Genomic DNA, 15,424 nt, shown 5'->3' with positions numbered 1-15,424 from the left:
AAAAAAAAAAAAAAAAAATCTAAGATGAGCCTGACGCTCCACGAGAAAGGCTCGGGAGGTGTTAGACCTTCCAGATCAATTTTCACAGGCTAGAAAAATCACTTATTCCTGAGGGGTGACCCCAGAATCCCAGGGAGAAGGAGGAGCAGGTGAAGTTCTCCTGCACCCCAGGCCCCTCCCTTTGCATGTCCTGTGGGACTCAGACTCAGCTTGTCTGACCCTGACCTCACCAGCTCCTCTGTGCTCCATTACCTTCTCCCGTGTTTCCTGTTGCTTTGATGGGTGCTAGCAGCCAGGCCAGACACCAGGATGTCACCCGTGCCCTAGGGTCTTGGTGTGTGTGGACCCAAACCCCAGCTGTCCCTCCAGGCTGTATGGCCTTGAGTGAGTCATTGAACCACTCTGTGCCTCAGTTTCCTTGTCTATAAAACAGAGTAATTTTTGTCTCCTTGGTGGGATTGTTGTGTGGCTGGATAATTTGATACTTAGTAATTTACTTATTCTAAGTAAATTACTTAGAATAACAGTGTCAGGAACATGATAAATTCTCAATACATGTTAGCCTGTTTTTTTTTTTTTCCCCTCTTCTCCTTATATTCAATCAAACCACTTAACTCCCTCTCTGCCCCCACAGCCCGACCCCAGGGCCTCATCACCTCCTGTCCAGTCGTCTTCAGTAGCCTCAGCCTGGAATCATGCTGCTTCCTCTGATTAAGCATCTTGCAGAGCTCACATCCTTAGCGGGGAAACAGAGAAGAACCGGGGGTGAACAAATAAATGACATATATATTATCTGCAATATGTCATATCAAATATGTTATCTTTGATATGTCAGTGATAACAAGTGCTATGGAGGGAAAAAAGCAGGGCTTGGTTATAAAAAAAAAAACAGTGCTGGGGGTGGTTGCTTCAGTCAGAGAAGCATGAGGAGATGACAGTGGACATTTGAACAAATATCAGGGTGAAGGGAGGAGTGAGTTAATGAGATAAAATGAGCAAAGCCATCAGAGTCTGGACCACCAGTGATGCAGATAAATGGGCAAGTGATTGAGGATGACTGAGACATCTATTCTGGATGCCCGGAACTCATCCAGTTTGCTCCTCAGTCATTCACTGTGCCAGCCTCTGGGATTTGATATCTGTCATTCCCCTGCCTTCGGCATACTCACAGTCTGGTGGGAAGATCGACAGTGAAATCAGTGTCCACTGCAATTCCACTCCCAGGTATAGACCCGAAGGAATCGGAAGCAGACACTCAGAAGTTCATATGTGAGTGATCATAGTGGCACTGGTCACAACAGCTGAAAGGTGGAAACAACCGAAATGTCCATTGATTGACTAATGGGTAAACCAAAGGGGGTCCGTCCATACAATGGAATAGTATTCACCCATAAAAGGGCACGAAGTCCTGATACACGCTACAATTTGGATGAACCTCAAAAACATTATGCTAAGAGAAAGAAGCCAAACATGAATCATACTATGTATGTGTGTGGCACCACTTTTATGTGAAATGTTGGCATAGGCAAATCTGTAGTGACAGAGAGCAGGAGAGGGGTTGTCAGGGGCCGGGGGAGGAGGAGGAAATGGAGAACTAAATGGGCATGGCATTTCCTATTGAGGTCATAAAAGTATTTTTTGGAACTTCAAAAGAGATGGTGATTGCCCAACATAGGGAATGTACTAACTGCCATGGAACCGTTTGCTTTAAAGCGGTTCACTGGGTGTCTTGTGAGTTTCACCTCCGCTAATCAAAGAAGTACTAATCATGTAAGTCCTCCAATACAAAGTGGAATCCAATGTCAGAGAAAGCACAGGTATGTGTGAGCAGAAGAGAGGAACCCAGGAGGGCACCCTGGAGGAGGTGATGCCTATGCCCAGACCTTGAGGATGAAGGAGAACTTCCCAGGAATAGGGTGGAGTGGAGGGTGAAGAAGGAAGGATGGGAAAGAGGACACAGCAGGGTCAAGGCCAGGAGATGACAGACCGTGGTGAGTTTGGAGAATGCAGGTAGGTCAGTGTGGCTGGAGATACTTTGAAGAAGACAGAAATTCAAGCCAAGGCTGGAAAGAAGGGCGAACGAGCACCAAGCAGGAGTTTTCTCTCCTAAGTGGAAGGGGACGCTCAGAGGTAGCGGTCACCATGACTGATCGATCTCCTGAGGCTGGCTTCCTACAGAGCTCCTGGAAAGCATGGAGCCGAGGGCTCACAGCTGTCAAACCCGGTAGTGGAAGCTGTGGTCCCCCGCGTCATGCAGCTATAAGCTCGAGGCTTGGACTCCAGCCCCATGGTCATGCAAGGGAGGGGCTGGCTCTCCCAGTGGGCAAATACTGAGCAATGGAATTGGGACTGGAGGCCAAGGTTCTGCTCATAATATCACTGTTATATCCCAGCCCCTGATCACACCAGGGGAGGGGCTGATGCTTGCCTGACGATGTGGTTTGAAAACCATGGGGTCCATTTGCCATAGGATTTTGCCGGAGCACAAGGTGCTGGCCCAGAGTGCATACACCCGCTACTCCTCCTGTTCCTGTGCGATTAAAGGTGTCCCAGAGACGCGGGTGCCTAGGCGTGTGGGCATCCATTCCTGTTGCTCAGGGGTACCCACTGTGTGTAGGGGAGAGAGGTGATCGGAGAAGCCTTGTGGAAAGATATGTGGAGAAAGGATCGGACAGGACCAGAGTAGCAGCAGAAGCCTGGCCTGAGGCTGCTGAAGGCGACAGAATGGGAGATGATGGCCTGGGGTAAGGCCGTGGTGGTAGAGATGAAGACAAGTGTCTTGACTGGGTGTAAGGGGAGGAGAAAAAAGTGGCTAACATGTATTCATTGCTCTGTCCTGGTGCCTAGAACAGTGCCTGGTACATGAGAGGCATTCAAATATTTGGGAAATACTTGGATGAGTGAATGAATGCATTTAATCCTCACTGTCCCCCCCATGGGAATCACGATCATTCTCATGTTACAAACCCCCAAACTGAGGCTCAGAGAGAACAGATAACTTGTCCGAGGCCACAGAGCTGGTCAGTGGTAGAACCAGAGTTCTAAGCCAGAACTCTGTGAGTCCCAATCCCATATTCCATTTCATTCAGGGAGGCTAAGAGCTCTAGCAATAATGCCCAGAGTCACTTCTTTGTGGTCTTGGTGTGCAGTATATGATTAAGATAACTTAATAAATTTACTTTCTTAAAACATGTTTTACTCAGGCTAATTGGACAATGAGTTTGTATTCCCTGAGCAAAATATGCCAATCCAGAGCTTGCTTGTTGATGGAGAGGCTGATCTAGGTTTGATTTTCTATCTGCCCCTGGCTCTCAGAGCTATTCTGCCTTTCTGAACATCAGTCTCCTAGAAGGACACAGGATGATCTTGGCATCTGTTGTACATACAGCCCTCAGCGCAAAGGCACCCTCTTTAAATGGAAGTTGGCACTGTATTAGCATATTGTTGAGAATCACAATAAGGGTAGCTAACGTTTATGGAGCGCTTGCTGTGTATCAGCTGCTGTGCTCAGCCCACAGCTTGTGTTATTGCATTTGATCCTCATATTCCCCTGAGGTAGGTCCTGTTACTGCCCTATTTCACAGGTGACAAAGCTCAGATTCAGAGAGGTTGGATGAGTGCCCAAGGCCACACAGCCAGTAAGTAGGAGAGCCAGACCTAGGGCTAAGGCATCCGACTCTGCTGCTGGCTGTCTTAGTCACTGGGCTGATCTGTAGGTATTTGAGAATAGACATAGTGATGGTGACTTTGGTAGAATGTCCTGGCAAAGTCTGAAATGAAGGAAAAGGGACTCTTGTAAGAAATGTTCCAGGATCTATTCCCAATTGGCTGATGGATGAAGGTTGCTGGTCTTCAGTAAATGCGGGTCTCAGCTCTCTGCCACAGACCCCTGTGTCTCGGTGGTCAAGGCGGCCCAGGTCCTGGGCTTGATACCTGGCTGTCAGTTCCCACCGTGGATGTGTCTTCCTTCTTCTCTGCACATCCATTTCCTTATCTACCAAAGCGGAGATCAAAATGGTCCTTCGCACGCAGAGTTACGAAAATTAAGTAAGGTGTACAACGGTCTCAGTGTAACGAATGAGGAAAACAGACGACAAACCATTAAATAAGGTCTTATGGTATTTCTTAAAAAAAAAAAACAAAACAGAAAAACCGCACAGAGGACCATCTGGCAGGCTACACAGCCAAATGGTGACAGGGACGACGGCTATAGAACATTGCCTTTTTCCTTTTCTGAATTTTCTAATTTTTCTATAATGAATATGTAATAGCAAAATGAGTTGTTTTAATTAAAAAATGGGGCAGTGACTCAGTGTTCATGGAAGCACTTTGTAAACTGTCAGATGCCCTATCAATTAGCTCTCATCATGGTCCTCATAGTAATTATTATTGTTATTGCCAGTTGGCTATGAGTCATGATTTATTTCTGCTCAGGTCTCCTTCCTTGACACGTGATGGGAGGGCCCCCTCCGTCATCTTTGGCCAGGTGACTTCTTTCCATTTTTGCTGTCACCACTTAGTTCGGGGCCAGCATCATCTCTCTCCTGGAGTGCTACAGTCCCCCTTAACTGGGATCTCCTTGTTCAGGCAGCAGCCCGAGTAACCTCTGAGAGGTGACCTTCAGATCAAAACCCTCAGTGGACTGAACTTGGTATAAAATTTACACTGTACCTTGGCCCTTGGGTCTGGAGGTATGTCCCTCCTCCGTCCCTTCAGCCTCTCCTTGAACCACGTGCCCCGTTGTCACCACACCTTGGGCACACTGCCATTAAGAAGGTACCCAAAAAAGGGGCCTAGGAAAGTGCCTGCCTTAACTTAGATGGTGTGGAGCCTATAGGTCTGGTATCAGTTGAGCCTTAAGCTTTTCTTTAGGAAGGCTGCAGAAAAAGGCTGCACATTGTATCTTGAGAGTCTGAACATGTAGCCCAGGTCTGGATTTGTACTCTCAAGACAATAAAGGAGTGAAGAAATGTTAATGCACTATTGGATTTATTTTAGTTTATTACTTATGTCAGGCCTGAAAACCTCTAGTTTTATTCAGGACCGTGCGGATTTTTCTAATGTCTCAATGTTTTCTATTAAACTGTTCTAGGACTTAAAAAAAAAAAAAAAAGCCCTTCCTCTCTCTACGTTAGCCCTTCCCATCATCTTCTCCTGTCCTCACCCCTGCTACACTCTCTACTCTCTCTCCTTGGTGATCTTGTCATCGACTTCAGCGTCATTTCCTTAGGAGGCTGATGACTGTACCTAAAGTAAGCCTCCCCTTACTGAAATTTTGATTGAGCTAATCGTAGAGTCACATGCAGTTGTAAGAAATAATACAGAGAGATTCTGTCACAGCTCGGGCTGCTATAACAAAGATCATAGGCTGGGGGCTTAAACAACAGACATTTATTTCTCACAGTTCTGGAGGCTAAAAGTCCAAGGTCAAGGTGCTGGGCAGATTTGGTTCTTGTTGAAGGTCTTCTTCCTGGTTTGTAGACAGCCGCCTTCATGCTTCACATGGCTTTTCCTTGGAGCTCTCATCTCTTCATTTCCTTATAAGGGCACTCATCCCATCAGGAGGACCCCACCCTCACGACCACATCTAAACTGAATTAACTTCCAAAGCCTAATTAACCTCCAAATACCGTCACCTTGGGGGTTAGGGTTTCAGTGTATGAATTTTGGGGAGATACAGACATTCAGCTCATAACAGATCCTTTATACAGTTGGCTCAGTTTCTCCCATGGTAACTTTTTGCAAAACTATAGTACAATGTCACAACCAGAATATTGATGTCGATGCAACCTATTGATCTTATCCAGATTTCTCCATTTTTACTGTGTGTGTGTGTGTGTGTGTGTGTGTGTATTCTATGCAATTTTTATCACCTGTGTGGGTTCACACGTCCACCACTGCAGTGAGGACAGTTCCAATTGGACAGTTCCAATGCTATAAGTGTCCCCTGTGTTGTCCTTTACAGCCCCAACCGCCTCTCTCCTGCCTGTGGCCTCCATCCCTAACCCCTCTCCAACCACCCATCTATCTTCCATTTCTAAAAAGTCGTCATTTCAAAAATGGTATATAAATAAGAGCCAGCAGTACGTGACCATTTGGGACTGGCTTTTGTCACTCAGCATAATATCTGGAGAGTCACCAGGTTGCTGTGTGCATCATTGCTCTGTACGGCTGGGCAGTGTTCTGTAGTTGGTACGTGTCACGGTTTGGTTAACCACTCATCGTGGCCAATACTCTGGTCATCATGTCATTCTGTTTGCTTCCCTGCCAGCAGTAACGACCAGCGGAAATCCTTTCATGAGTATGTCTTCTTGTCTATTATGTTTCTTCAGCAGAACAGAACTTTAGGGACCAGGACCCGGCTGGGTGTGGTTTCTTGTGCCTTTTCTAAGCACAGCACCTGGCACGTTCAGAAAGTACATTTTGGGTGAATGCATGGTTGACACACACTGGCGTAGATTGGGGAGAAGTATGCAGTGGCAGAATAGTGGACAGGGAGTGATCGGGGGTGAACTTGACTTCTGCAGAATTCACGTATCTCACATGGGACTGAGATATCAAAATTGTTATGTCAGGGAAAGGTTATCCTTGAAAATCCTTTAAGTCACCTTGAAACTATTGGAACTAGGACCCTTGGAAGCTTAAAAGGCAAGAAGTAACTTCTTTTGCTTTTCAGGATATTTGAGTTGGGGGCTCCCCAACCCTGGGACAGAGGAGGGCAAGGCTGTTGAACGGAGATTAGGGTGAGAGGGCCAGCAAAGGGGTTTCATTCCCTCTTTGGAGGGGCCGGGCGGTGTGGTTGAACGTAGGTCAGTGCTCTTACGGAGTAGCGTGCGCACGCTGTGACCCGCGTGGGGCGTACGCGGTGTACTGCGCATGCGCTCTCACTCGCCTGCCTTTCTCATGGTTTATCCGTGTCTCTCTGCTCCTCTGTTCCAACTCAGGAGGCAACCTTTCCAAACAAGACTGGATCATCCAGTGGCCCGCCACGGAGACGGGGAAGGAGAACAGTCCCGTGTGCCCCCCGGAGCCGACCCCGTGGGTCCGCACCCACCTCTCCCAGAGCCCCAGGGTCCAGTCCAAGTGCGTCCAGCACTCCTGTCACGCCAGCCCCACCCCCGGGGCCCCCGTGTACACGCACGTGGACAGGCTCACCGTGGACGCCTACCCGGGCCTGTGCCCGCCGCCACCGCTGGAGCCGGGCCACCGCTCCCTGCCCCCGTCGCCCCGGCAGCGGCACGCGGTCCGCACCCCACCGCGCACCCCCAATATCGTCACCACCGTGACCCCACCTGGCACGCCACCCATGAGGAGGAAGAACAAGCTGAAGCCCCCGGGGACCCCGCCGCCCTCCTCCCGGAAGCTGATCCACTTGATCCCAGGTTTCACGGCCCTGCATCGGAGCAAGTCCCATGAGTTCCAGCTGGGTCACCGTGTGGACGAGGCCCACACGCCCAAGTGAGTGCACGGTGGGCGCCCTGGGAGAGCGGAGCCCGGGGTGGCCGGGGGCTGTCTCATGGCCCCAAGTCAGGGACGGCTTGCACCCGCTTGTGTTTCTCTCCTCTAGTTGAATGAAAGGTAATTGTTTTTGTTTTGTTTTGTTTTGTTTTGTTTCTTGTTTTTGCCGAGGGCCTGTGAGAAAATGAATAGAACGGAATTTTCCAGAAATGATCTTTCTTAATGCTATTAGTATTCTAAAGTAGAGGTGGACAAACTATAGACTAGGGGCCAAATCTGAATTGATGGCAACACAGCCAGGTTCATCGTTGTATGTATGATCTGCGGCCACTTTCCTGCTGCGCTGGCTGGGTTGAGCAGGGCCCACGATGCCAGAAATATTTATCATCTGGCCCTTGACGGGAAAGTTTGCCGACCCCTGCAGGGTCCACCCTGGTGCTGCCCCTAGAACTAGGATGTGGGCCATATATGCATCCTTGCATTTTCTAGTTGCCATGTTACAAAGAGTGAAAAGAAGCAATAGTAATTTTCATAATATGTCCTTTAACCCAATATATCAAAATAGTATCACTTTAACATGGAATCCATGTAGAATAGTATTACCGAGATAGTTTGCATTTTTTTTCCTTTCTAAGTTCGAAATCTGGTATGTATTTTACGCACATGGTTCATCTCAGTACGAACTGGCTGCATTCCAAGCGGAATGGCTACACAGGCAAGTGGCTTCTGTCCTGGATAGCTCTAGACCGACCCTGTGCAGGGGACGTGCTCGGTGTTTATAACTAAGACACACGTCCAGTTCTGCTTGGGATGGGAGAGTGGCTCAGGAAGTGGGGATATGAAGTGTCAGAGCAAAGGGCATCATGCACAAGTTTAGGGTGAGGCCATAGGCACCTAGGAGAGCAAACCATGAAAATGGGTGCAGTGCGTGCCTGGCTCTGGTTTGAGGGGTCTTGCTGCCAGCAGAGGGTGACACAGTATCTGTAGCTACGTGCTGGTTATTGGGAGAGACGGGGTAGGTCTCTGCAGGGCCTGACTGTGGCCTGGGTCTCTTGCATTCTTTTGAGGTTCTAAGTGCATTAAAAATGGAAGAAATGCGAAACAGGGTTACAAAAGTGGGTAGCATGTTTCAAATAGTTACATTTAACAAAATTGCAGTTAAGGCATAGAAAGAAGGTAAAATGATTATGTATGACCTTATTAGGAGATATGGTAATGAGTCTAAATTTGTTGTGTGCGAGAGGCCCACACCCCTGCCCTGGGAGCCGCACAGCGGTTCATGGCATTTCCAGTGTGTGTGGGCCCATCTGAGGCCTGGGGCTGGCCAGAGACCCCCATAGAGCGTTCTGGGATGAGCCAAAGGCAAACAGGGCTGGCCCAGCCTTTTGTAGGGAACATAAAGTGCAGAGGCCCTGGCTGAACCTGGCCTTCACTTTGGCTTCTTGTGACATTGCAATGGCTCCCAAGGATTTCCAGACCCCCGCCCCCAAGCTGTGCTCATTCACCTCTGCCTCAGGCATTTATCCAAGGCTCTGGGTCAAGTGTAGAATCCCCAGTGCCACTGACGTGAGGGCGCTCCCCATGGCCCTCACCGGTGATGAGTGGGTGGGGGCATTTTGCTGCAGTTCCTTCTTTGTACCCCCTGCCCGTGCAGGCAGCACTTCCTGTTCCCTCAAGGGAGCTGTAGCCTCTCTTGATGGGGGCAAAAGTGGCTGCTGTGCTGAAACACACCGAGAGATAAGTAGGAAAGAGGGGGCGTTGTGTGGGGACAGTTATGCAGAGGGGCTCAGGGGGTCCGCCACAGTCTTGGACTCCTTCCCTCCTTTCCTTCGACCTGGAGCAATAGAGAACCCATGTGCCTGTGACGTGTTACTTGTGTGACACAGTGCTGGGGTGAGCACTGGTGAGGATCCCGGGACTCTGGGACACACACCCAACCCCTCTTATCGTCTGTGTCAGCAGTCGCCCTTCAAGGATTTCAGGGGTTTCAGGGTAGCACCTGCCCGTGAGGCCTTCGCCGATTTAGCCAGTGTTTCCCGAGCTCTCATCACCGTATGCAGGTGAATCTAAGACCGTGATTGTAAGATACATCCTGCAGTAAACATAAAAATATGCACATCTTAGAACTGATGACTGTGGTATGTTCTAGGCTCTGGGCTGGTTGGTGGGGGTGTAATAGAAAGCAAAAAGAAACATAGTCCTGGGCCTCCATGAAGACCGACATTAATCGAATAACCTCACATAGGCATTGTAATATTGTATCCAGTAATGATAGGGTTACAGGCTATAAAGAGAAAGTGCAGGATGCTCTCAGCTTAAAACCAGATGGACCTGATTGAGTTTGAGCTGGCAAAGAGGTGAGAGGGGCGACTAGAGAGGGTCTGGTATCTGGTCAGGGATGGCTTCCCAGAAGTGATGTTTGGACTGAAAGCTGAGTGGGGATTAAGATGGTGAAGGGGTGAAGGTGGAAGAGGTGACAGATATTCTAGCCAGGAGGTGGAAGGGGGCATGACACGTCTGAGGAATTGACAGAAGACCCCTGGGACTGAGAGAGCAAGGCACGTGATGCAAGAAGAGATTCAAGCATTAGGTAGGTGGCGGCATTATTCACAATGGCCAAAAGGTGGAAACAACCCAGGTGTCCATCAGCAGGTGAGTGTATAGACAAAATATAGTCTGTCCGCATAATGGAATATTATTCAGCCCTAAAAAGGAACAAGATTCAGGCACAGACTACGACACAGATGAACCTCACAAACGTAATGTCCCAAGATATAGGGACAAATATTGTGTCAAACATAATGTTAAGTGAAATAAGCCCAAGACATAGGGACAAGTATTGTGACAAATATGAGGTAGCTGGAACAGGCAAATTCCCAGAGGCAGGAAGTAGGATAGAGAAGGAGGGGAGATAGGGCATCCGTGTTGACTGGGTACAGAGTTTTAGTTTGAGAAATGAAGAAGTTCTGGAGCTAGGTGGTGGTGATGGTTGTACAACCATGTGAATGTACTTAATGCCACTGAATTATACACTTAAAATGGTTAAAATGGTAAATTTTATGTTACATACATTTTACAATAACAATTTTAAAAAGTTAGGAAAGCCAAGGGTTGGTAAACTTTTTCTGTAAAAGGGCAGATAGTAAATTTTGCAGGCTTTGCAGGCCATGTGGTCTGCTGCATCTCTGCTATTGTAGCAAAAAGCAGCCACAGACAGTAGGCGTGGCGACATTCCAATAAAACTTTATAAAAACGGGGGCCCGGCTGGGTTTGGCCCATCGGCTGTAGTTTGCCCTGTCGGAAGCCATGGTGTAGAGAGAGATTCTCTCTTTTAAGGCACTGGGAAGGCCTTATAGTGATTTTGGTGGAAGACATGAGCATAACCTTTTATAAAGTTCAAACTTGTGTAAAATCAAGTCTGTGTAAAATCTAGATTGGAAACACTTAACCAGACATGTTTGGGACGTCCGAGACGTGAGTAGAGGACAGATGCTCTTCTGATTGGAGTTGGGTTTTCTTCTCATAGTTTTGTGAGAGCCAGAGAGATTCTGGGGCTACCGAGACCTCAAGAAAAGGATGTGGGTGGAAGATCACAAAAAGCTAGGAACACGTTGCTAAGGTGGAAGGTGGAAGAGGCATTTGCTGTCTGATAGTTGTGGTCTCCCCATACTGTGTGTCTCCCTCACCCCTCGCTGTGTTGGCCACAGAGTGAGATGCACTTGACCGGAAGGCAGAGCCCGGGTCCATGGACATGTAATCTTCTCGTCTACAAGGAAGGAGTGACATGAGAGAGGCTGTCCTCTGTTTTTGTTCCCTAGCTTTATTGAGATATAATTAACATATAACACTGTATATATTTAAGATGTACAGTGTGATAATTTAATAGACGTATGTATTACAAAATGATTATCACAATAAGGTTAGTCAACCCATTTATTACCTCACATAATTATCTCCTTCTAATTGGTGGAAATATTTAAGGTGTCTATTAGCATCTTTCAAGTATATGATAACAGTATTTATGACTATAGTCACTATGTTGTATATTAGATTCCCCAGTATTTATGACTATAGTCACTATGTTGTATACTAGATCCCCCAAACTTATTTGTTTGTAATTGGAAATTTGTACCCTTTGACCAGCATCTTCCCATTTCCCCACACCCCCACCATTCTACTCTCCGTTTCCATGAATTTGACGTTTTTAGATTCCACATCTAAGTGAAGTGATACAATTTTTGTCTTTCTCTATCTGGCTTATTTCACTCAGTATTAATGCCTGCAAGGTCCATCCGTGTTGTTGCAAATGGCAGGATTTCCTTCTTGGTTTTAGGGATGAATAACAACATTCCATTGTATGTATATATACCGTTGTGTGTGTTTACATTTATGTGTGTCTATGTGCATAAACACACATAAAGAAATACCTATTTTCTTTATTCATCTATTGATGAACACTTAGGTTGTTTCCATGTCTTAGCTATTGTGAGTAATGCTGCAATGAACATGGGGCTGCTGATACCTTTTTGAGATGACAGTTCATCTTTGCATATTTACCCAGAAGTGGAATTGCTGGATCATGTGATAGTTCCATTTTTAACTTTTTGAGGAACCTCCATATTATTTTCCATAGCGACTGCACCAATTTACATGCCCACCAACAATGCAAGGGTTCCCTATTCCTCACATCCTTGCCAGCATTTGTCATCTCTTATTTTTTCTTATAATAGCCATTCTGACCACGTGAGATGGTATATAATTGTGGTTTTGACTTGTATTTCTGTGATGATTAGTGATGTCGAGCACCTTTTCATGTACCTGTTGGCCATTTATATACCTTCTTTGGGAAAATATCTGTTCAGGTTCTTCGGCCATTTTTTAATCAGATTATTTAGTTTTTGTGCTCCTGAGTTATAGGAGTTATTTATATATTTTGGATATTCACCCCTTACCAGATATATGATTTACAAATATATATTTTCTACCATTCTGTTGGTTGCTTTTTTATTTATTTTGGTTGTTTCTTTTGCTGTGCAGAAGCTTTTTGTTTGATATAATCCTACTTGTTTTTTTTAATTTTTTAATTATAGTTGGAATATGATATATTATTTTTTCAGTTGTTTCTTTTGCTGTGCAGAAGCTTTTAGTTTGATATAATCCCACTTGTTTTTTTAAAATTTTTAAATTACAGTTGGAATATGATATATTAGTTTCAGGTGTACAACATAGTGATTAAACATTATATAACTTACAAAGTGATCACTGATAAATCTAGTACCCATCTGACACAATACATAGTTATTACAATATTACCGACTATATTTCTTACATTATACTTTACATCCCTATGACTATATTGTAACTACCAATTTGTAATTCTTAATTCTTTCCTCTTTTTCACCCAGCTCTTAACCCCTTCCCATCTGAGCAACCATCAAAATGTTCTCTGTATCTATGAGTTTGTTTCTGTTTTGTTTTCTTGTTCATTTTCTTCTTTAGATTCCACTTGTAAGTGAAATAATATGGCACTTGTTTTTGTCTGATTTACTCCACTCAGCACAATACCCTCTAGGTCCATTCGTGTTGTTGCAGATGGCGAGATTTCATTCTTTTTTTTTATACATATATAATACATGTATATATTTGTATACATATATGTGTGTGTGTGTGTGTGTGTGTGTGTGTGTGTGTATTATATGTACATATATTACTTCTTTTTTATCCATTCATCTATTAATGGATACCTAAGATGCCTTCATATCTTGACTACTATAATTAATGTTGCAGTGAACATATGGAGTCACATGCCCCTTCGAAGTAGTGTTTTGGATTTCTTTGGGTGAATACCCAGAAGTGGAATAACTGAGTTCTTCTTTGTCTCATTATGGCCTTTGTTTTAAAGTCTTTTTAGTCTGGTGTAAGTATTGCTACTCAGCTTTTTGTTTGTTTCCATTTTCATGAAACGTCTTTTTCCATCTCTTCACTTTCAGTCTGTGGGTGTCTTTCGATCCGAAGTGAGTCTCTTGTAGGCAGCATATGTAAGGGTCTTGTTTTCTTATCCATTCAGCCACCCTCTGTTTTAAATGGAGCATTTAATCCATTTACATTTAAAATAATTGTTGATAGATGATATGTAGTTATTGCCATTTTATTATTCATATTTTAAATCTTTTTTTCTTTTCTTCTTCTTAAAGAAGTCCCTCCAACATTTCTTATAATAATGCCTTGGTAGTGATAAACTCTTTTAGCTTTTTCTTGTCTGGGAAATTCTTTATCTGTCCTTTGATTCTAAATGATAGCTTTGCTGGACTGAGTGATCTTGGCTGTAGGCCCTTGCTTTTTATCACTTAGATTATTTCATACCAATCTCTTCTGTTGAGAAACCAGTCGGCAGTCTTATGGGAGCTCCCTCGTGGATAACTAACTGCTTTTCTCTTGCTGCTTTTAGGATCCTCTCATTGTCTTCAACCTTTCACATTTTATTTATGATGGGTCTCGGTATCGCTTTTTCGGCTTCATCTGGTTTAGTACTCACTGTGCTTCCTAGGCTTGTATGTCTGTTTCCTTCACCAGGTTAGGGAAGTTTTCAGTCATTATTTCTTGAAATAGGTTTTCAGTTCCTCGCTCTGTCTCTTCTCCTTCCGGTATCTCTGTGATGTGAATGTTGGTATGCCTGATGTTGTCCCAGAGGCTCCATAAGCTGTCCTCATATTTTTGGATACTTTTTTCTTGTTGCTGTTTTGGTTGGGTGTTTTCTGCTACCTTACCTTCTAAATTATTGATTTAATGCTCGGCTTCATCTAATCTGTTGATTTCTCCTATGGTATTCTTCATTTCAGTTATTGTGTTCTTCATTTCTGACTGGTTCTTCTTTATGTTTTCTACCTCCATTTTTATGTTTTCCAGCTCTTTAAGTTCTCACTGAGTTCATCTACTCTTCCTCTAAATTCATCGAGTATCCTTATAACTAGTGTTTTGAACTCTGCATCTGATAGATTGCTCATCTCCATTTTGTTTAGTCCTTTTTCTGGAACTTTGTTCTGTTCTTTGATTTGGGACATGTTTCTTCACCTCCCCATTTTTCCTGCCTCCTTGCGTTTGTTTCTGTGTATTGGGTGGGGCTACTCTGTCTCCCGGTCTTAGTAGAGTGGCTTTATGTAGTAGGTGTCCTGTAGAACCCAGTTGCACAGTCTTCCCTGGTCACTCGAGCCGGGTGCTCCAGGTATGTTTCACGTATGGGTTGTGTGTGCCCTCCTGTTGTAGTTGAGCCTTAGTTGCTGTTGGTATGTCAGTGAGAGGGATTGATGCTCGGGCTGATTGGTTGTGATGACTGTCCATGACCCATGGAGGATCTGTGGTGCAGGGGCTGACCGTATGGAGCAGGATTCACTTTATCGTGGCTCTGGTGCCTGCCTAGTCTGCCCTTTGGATGTGTTGTCCTCAGAGGTGACCCCGTGTGTTATTCTGGCTCAGACCAAAGCTGGCCACCAAGAGGCAGGCTGGGGCCTCCTGGGAGGGTCCCTTCCAATAGGCCAGATTCAGCTGCAGCCTGTGCCCTGCTCAGGGCCACATGGCATGAGCCACCAAGCAATCTGTAGAGGGCTGCCACCCATGCTGGGCTTGGATGTGCCTCAAGAGGCCAAACTGCAAACTGAGGCTGGCTGTAGCTAGTGCCAGGCTTGGGGATACTCAGCAAGAGATATAGGGCATCCAATGCCAGATGCTGCTTGTCCTGGTTTTGTGAACTTTTGAGAGATTATAGGAAAGTCCGTAGCATGAGCCAAGATAGGCTGCTTGTATGGAAAGCAGCCTGGGCGGCCCGTACATTGGGAGTGGCAGGCCCTGCTCATTAGGAGGGGTGGGGTCTTAGAGAATCATGTGGGTGGGGCGACCAGTGTTAGGTTGATGGACACTCAGATATGGCGGCCACCTGCATCTGTAAAATGCGCAGGGGAGGGCTCAACAA

The 15,424-nt window shown here is 45.7% G+C and overlaps 1 protein-coding gene across 1 annotated transcript in view; it reads left to right on the top strand.

Moving 5' to 3' along the window:
* Positions 1-15,424, top strand: part of KSR2 (kinase suppressor of ras 2) — a 338,884-nt gene that overhangs the window by 118,361 nt on the left and 205,099 nt on the right. The window contains exon 4 of the mRNA XM_006908594.3: positions 6,945-7,458. Within this exon, the coding sequence (XP_006908656.3) occupies positions 6,945-7,458 (514 nt within the window). The remainder of the gene's footprint in view (positions 1-6,944; positions 7,459-15,424) is intronic.

The sequence above is a fragment of the Pteropus alecto genome, unplaced genomic scaffold, assembly GCF_000325575.1.
Source record: "Pteropus alecto unplaced genomic scaffold, ASM32557v1 scaffold113, whole genome shotgun sequence".
Taxonomy (NCBI): Eukaryota; Metazoa; Chordata; class Mammalia; order Chiroptera; family Pteropodidae; genus Pteropus; species Pteropus alecto.
This window is presented reverse-complemented; position numbering and strand designations above follow the sequence as displayed.